This window comes from Branchiostoma belcheri, unplaced genomic scaffold (assembly GCF_001625305.1).
Source record: "Branchiostoma belcheri isolate BF01 breed outbred unplaced genomic scaffold, Haploidv18h27 scaffold36, whole genome shotgun sequence".
Classification (NCBI taxonomy): Eukaryota; Metazoa; Chordata; class Leptocardii; order Amphioxiformes; family Branchiostomatidae; genus Branchiostoma; species Branchiostoma belcheri.
In genome coordinates, this window is record NW_017803976.1 from 2,764,744 (window position 1) to 2,770,560 (window position 5,817).

The 5,817-nt window shown below is 41.8% G+C and overlaps 2 protein-coding genes across 2 annotated transcripts; one reads left to right on the forward strand and one right to left on the reverse strand.

Annotated features, from left to right (window-relative positions):
• The first annotated feature begins 1,690 nt into the window (after nt 1-1,690).
• Nucleotides 1,691-2,370, forward strand: LOC109476101 (calreticulin-like). The gene is made up of 2 exons (XM_019776971.1): nt 1,691-1,785; nt 2,045-2,370. The coding sequence occupies exons 1-2, from the start codon at nt 1,726-1,728 to the stop codon at nt 2,345-2,347; spliced, it is 363 nt and encodes a 120-aa protein (XP_019632530.1). The 5' UTR covers nt 1,691-1,725; the 3' UTR covers nt 2,348-2,370.
• Nucleotides 2,371-3,771: 1,401 nt separating this feature from the next.
• Nucleotides 3,772-5,608, reverse strand: LOC109476100. The gene is made up of 4 exons (XM_019776970.1): nt 5,168-5,608; nt 4,614-4,716; nt 4,252-4,369; nt 3,772-3,961 (listed from the first exon to the last, which is right to left on the reverse strand). The coding sequence occupies exons 1-4, from the start codon at nt 5,181-5,183 to the stop codon at nt 3,794-3,796; spliced, it is 405 nt and encodes a 134-aa protein (XP_019632529.1). The 5' UTR covers nt 5,184-5,608; the 3' UTR covers nt 3,772-3,793.
• Between the last annotated feature and the right edge of the window lie 209 nt (nt 5,609-5,817).

Here is a 5,817-nt window from a genome sequence, read left to right on the forward strand (position 1 = left end):
CCTGGGTCGTCGGAGCCTGCCGGGCGCTTTAACACAGCACCCTCGCCTTTAGATCTGAGCCTGGGTGTGCAGTCTGCCTGTTTGCCTCCAGCCTGGCCTGCAGGACATGGAAAAACGAAAATCTAAGTCAAAAGTCGAAGGCATTTTTGAATTTCATTTGAAGTTACGTGTACATGTACTAGACGTTTTATAAACAAGCCTGGCAAAGATGCGGACGTCTGTATGGACACATTTCGAGGAGAAGTCATTTATCATTTTTTAACGAATGTTTTGAACGTCAGACAGCAACAATTTTGTCCAGATGAAAAGGCTCCATTCATCAAGCATCAACGTCTACTTGTTTCTTTTCATTGTAATCATGGGAACAATACAAACACAACATTTCCCTCGGTAATGAAAACAATTCAAATTGTCAAGAGCCTTGTCGGCTTTCGTATGTCAGTCATATAATCACGTGATCGCGTTCAATACTACAACGATCTTGTTTTTATATTATAGGTTTTAAGTTAAATCGCCTGTGCAGTCTGAACACTTGGGTGATAGGATGTTTCTGATTGTGTGAATGTATTTATTTCAAGGCAGACAAATGATCTTCAAAATTCTAATTCGTCATGATTACATGGCTTTATTCGTTCTAGAATTACACAACTTGTCGCTCACTGAGTGAAATAAAGCCGCACTTTAACTCCAACATAACCTTACTCTTTGTAAATGTATCCAAAATCCACAATCAATGTCATGAGGGTTGACTTGTTTTGCTGGATTTCAGTATTTTACCAGGCGTGGGGACGCTGTGAGTTCTCCCTTTGTTTACACAAAGGTTATTCACATAAATGGACGCCATGTCAGACACAATCGGCCGAACTACAATGTAAAGCTTGCATATTATTACCTATACATGTACCTAAAATCATAACAAACTGATCAGGTCACGTTAGTTCAAACCCCTTTAGTCAAGCGTTTGATTACATCATGGTAATGAACCTCACGGATAAACTATTATTTCCAAAATAAAAAATTCAGATTTAGACCGGAGTGTAGATTTAGGTCATGTTGACCGAGTAGGTCATATAACCCCAGCGTCGGGGCGCCCTAAGCTCAAATGTGCTTTGTCGTATGGACGCCGACGACATCACGATAAATCAAGCCAAGGATGCATAGGTTCAAATGTTGTATTAACAATCCTTGATCATTCTAATTTGCTTAGATTAAAGTACTGGCAACTTTGGTTCAAGTAATTATCACCTGAAACATGAATACACGCAGTACCTAATTAGCCCTTATTGATAGCCGCTCCCCAACACACGCCAAGTGTGCGGGGCGTAAATTTCCGTGCACGTGCACGGCGAGCACGAATCCGGGAGTGTAAGGAAATATCCGGGGCCGTACATGCGGAGCCCGGAAATCCATGGACGCGACCAGGACACGGCGAATTTCACGGGCGTGTGCGGGACTGGAAACTCTTGGAAACGTGGTTTTTCATACAGTGTGACAGGACAATAACACAAACAAAAAAAGTAATGGACTTACCTGTAATACTGTGTTCTGTTTTGTGGCCATAGGTTGTTGGTGTTGCTGTCATTTTATAGGCAGTGTCAAATGTTGTGAATTATAACCAACATGTATCATTCTGGTGGCTCATCATCTGTCATTAATAATTTCTTCCTACTATCTTTTGTGCATTAGGGTGTTGTTGAAGCTGCTACAGCAAGAAACGAGAAGAGGATGAAGGAGCTGGAAAAACTCAAAACAAAGGATGCAAAGGACAGGAGAATAGCTTTGAAGGTGGATTTAACTTCCTTATTATACTTGGCTTTGCCAAATCTCCCTTCATCTGTCCCAAATTGATTATATTACATTGTGTGTTGACCAGGAAATAATTATTGGCCAATTTGTCTCTTGATTGATATGTGTCCAATGCTGTCACTCTTTCAATCGCCAGGTATCAGGAAGGATGATCTCCACCTTGTCTTGTCTGTGACAATTCCCAGGGCTGTGTCCAGAGTCAATCTCTATGATACTACTTTATTTTTATATTCCACAGGTTGCACGAGCTGTACAGCAAGAGGAACGCAAGAAGTGGAATAAGAACAGACCAGTGCAACACAGCTATGGAGAAGCGGAAGGGGAAGTTGACAGCGAGAGTGACAACGAAGACGAGGATGAGGACGAAGCCGACCGAGAGGAAGAAGAGGCCAAGGCCGCCCTGGACGGAACAGCAATGCCACGTGAGGAAAGCGCAACTGTTATTTCAATATCGAGAAAGTCTTGTGTTTGTGGAGGTACAGACCACATGAGACGCTCAAGCAAAAAATGTCCACAAAATCCCAAGATGCAAAAAGACTAGGAAGAAAATGATGTTTGTATTTGCAAAGAGTTGTTGGTTGTGATACCATTTTTTGCTTCAATTTGTGGAAATAAGTTATCAGTATTGCATGGTTATGTCAACCTTATGTAATTTCAATGCGCCATAGTTGTATACCTACATGATTGCCAAAAGAGAAGGGATAATCAGCACAGTAGGGGAAACCTACATTTTTTCAGTATAGCAGTGGAACCTCAGGGTATCAGTGCAGTATCGTAAAATCCTTAATGGTATATGTATTGTAATTTGGCATTATGTTTTCTCTAGATTACCGTGTGCTTTATTTATTTATGTAACGTTATATAGATGCAGAAATGTACTTTTTATAATGAACCAACGTGTACTTCAGGGGAGAGAACTGCTTTCATGAAACTTCTGTGTTGTGTATGGTATGTGAAAGAAGAAAGGGTGGTTTACCCCATTGATAGTTCCGGTTGCAGAAAAATGTCTGGGGTACAACAATGATTACAATGTAATCTGGTTTGTGTATATATTTCTGTATACTGGGCTGAAGGCAGGACACTCACCATTATTTACCCTTCTGAATCAGTGTATGCTCATATCCCATCCCTTACTTTTTCTCTCTCTTGTAACTTTACACATTCCTGTACACATTCCCCACCTGTAAATTCTATGTACTCTCCAAGCAGAGGTTGGTGGGGTAAATTGAGATGATTATCGTATGCCCCGTTTCGTACACGAACATCCACGCCGATCGTGTAGAGTATATTCTATGCTGGGGACCACAAAAGTGCCACTGTTTTTACTAGGATTCTTTTCCCCTCATAAGTAAAACTCGAATGTTTAGAATTTTTTTAGGAATTGTAGAATATATTCGATTGTACTCTCTGGCTCCATTATCGTCGACCTGTTTTGTGTTCGGCTATCCAACAACTGTGTGCATAGCATTTAGATAGGAATGTAGGCTTGTCACTTTTGAACAACGGTCAATTTTACTCATTCCATTGCCTTTACACCTTTCCTACCTGTAGAGTGTAAAATCTATGTAAGGGACCACGAAGTGCAAATGTTCATTTTAGGATTCTTTTCCCCTTATAACTGATATAAGTATCACTTGAATTCCTAGAAAACCTGTGCTCTCTGGTTTAATTATTTTTTTACCCATATTGTGTATGGCTCTACAACACAAGGTGTTTTCCATATGTACATAATATTTAGATAGGAATCTGGGCTTTTCACCTTTTTCACGGTGGATAATTGATGGTGCAGTGTTTTTGTAATATTATCTCTATGTGACATGATGTATGTATTTGGATGTTTTCTATGTTGCAATATTGTACAGAAAGAGGTGCCAGACAACATAACGGTTCATTTTCATGACTTTATTTCATGTTTCCTTTTCTTTTCTTTTCCACTCTTCTCCTTTTCTTTTCCACTCTCCATGGGGTCGCACTCGGCCTGGCGCCCTCACGCCTTGTCCTCGAAGAGGTCGTCGGCGTCAATGTTCTTGGTGGGCCGGTTGTTGGAGTTGATCGGCCCGGTGCTCTCCTCCCCACCTGGGTAGCAATCACGCACGGCCCCCCGGACCTCCTGGCTGTAGATGTAATATGTGCCCGGGGGAGCACGGTGGAGTCCCTGTATGCAAATTAGAATAATTAGTTTATGTCCATGATCCTACATTATTCAGTCATATGCATGTGAAATACTTACTATTTCTTGATGCTGTTATTAGTAAGGTAATTTGTTAAGAAATGTACTTTCTGATTTTCATCACATATTGCAATTGTGTCTTGCTCCTTTCCTTCAAAACAAATTCCTATTTCTACCATTGTCACTAAACAGAAATTTCTTGCCCAAAGGAAGTTTGCAATTTTTCTACTAAAATTTCAATGACACAAAAATTATGATTTTACGGTTACACTTACAAAAGTCAGCAGGCCGCTGAGCGAGTGGTACGCGAGGTTACGCCGCTCCTTGTTTGTTACCCCGCCCTTCCGATACTGGATAAATGCGGACGCCACTCTTTCACTCATTCTGTTGTAGCTGCAGCAAAAGGGAAAAACAAAGCCATAAACACACAAGCCAGAGACATCGCACACACATGTCAATAGAGCAAATCATGAATAACAAAGACGGATCATGGAGCGATCCCTTTGATAAAAATATTTGATGAATATGACGGCAGATCCGTTGATAAGGGTGCACACATTGGAAACCAAAAATTTCCACAAGCTGATTTGTCAAAGTAAGTTAGTATTGCTTTCTTAAGAAAATTAGTCAAAATTACCCCTTGCTGGTTCCGAGCTGGCGCAGCCTCTCCACAGCGGCCAGCTCCTTGGCCCTCTCCTCGGGCGTCGGGGTTCGCGGCACGGCCGCCGGTTTCCTCTGTGCTATACGAGGTAAGTTTCAAAAATTGTCACTAACTAAATGTCGTTGGCGATTATTTACGTCCAAACACGCAGTAAATCGTTCATGGATGACGCTGAGATTTCAAGTAGACGCGATTCAAGACACCAGTTATAGTCTGTTTTTTTTTTTCAGATGTAATTACGTTTTGCTACTTTCCCCCAAAACAAATTTTGAAAGTATGAAAGCCGACATTGTATACATGAGTGTAGCTGTGCAGGAAACCTGTCACCCCGCGACGAATCAAAATATTCTATTTTTTCCATGCGTTCTGTCAGGACGTGTCATCAGATTTCATACGGCTTTGTCCAGGGCTTTTGTCAACAAAAATCAGAAGTTCTTATCTTCCGAAGTGGCTATCACAGTATAGTTACCGGGATCTGGACCGAGCACTAGTGTTTGGGTAATGTTTAGCTTGATATAGAGGTAGCTTACCTTTGGCCTTTGGCATTTTGGAGCTCGATGGTAAAACAAAAGCGTCGAAACTAGGATATCTGCTGTCAAAACAATCGGCTCACCGCTGTCAAAACTTTCGGCAAAAGACAGGCCAGCAAGGAAATGTATGCATGACGTAAGCAAGACGTACTCTGATTGGCTGCGGGATTATAGATCTCCCGCCAAGTCCCCAGCTGGCCCGCGCGGCGCGGAGCGGATGCGGCGTGGACGACGCAGTGGGCGGAGTACGCTGTGCAATTGAGTGCCAGCACCCCTCCGGAACCCAGCGCGGGCGTCGGAAAAAGTCAATTTTCGATTGAATATAGCGGAAAAATACTTGTATGTGACGGAGAATCTATTGTACGTCAGTAAAATAGAGTGTCATCGCTATCATATCTGATAATTACTTTTTAGCTGTCGGATAGTTCATTTTTGGCCTCAGCCACCGTTTTTCTAATTAACAAGATAAGAATCCTTAAATGGTTGTTCATGATTTTTAGCTGGCAAGTTGAGAATACGAAGGTCAAGTTCGGAAATGGGCCTCGTGGGAGGTTCCCATGTCATTTAATTTGACCTTTGTGTTGTTCGTTATTGTTGTTAGCAGGATAATTCGAGAATCTGCAAATGGATGTTCACGATTTTTTTGCGAG

Excerpts from the sequence above, each read along its gene's own strand:
- LOC109476101 (XM_019776971.1), top strand. The coding sequence starts at position 1,726 with ATGAAGGAGCTGGAAAAACTCAAAACAAAGGATGCAAAGGACAGGAGA. Across the intron at positions 1,786-2,044 it reads ACAGGAGAATAGCTTTGAAG|GTTGCACGAGCTGTACAGCA; the intron begins GTGGATTTAACT and ends TATATTCCACAG.
- LOC109476100 (XM_019776970.1), bottom strand. Across the intron at positions 4,370-4,613 it reads CAGCTCGGAACCAGCAAGGG|CTACAACAGAATGAGTGAAA; the intron begins GTAATTTTGACT and ends CTTTTGCTGCAG. Across the intron at positions 3,962-4,251 it reads TCAGCGGCCTGCTGACTTTT|GGACTCCACCGTGCTCCCCC; the intron begins GTAAGTGTAACC and ends ATTTGCATACAG.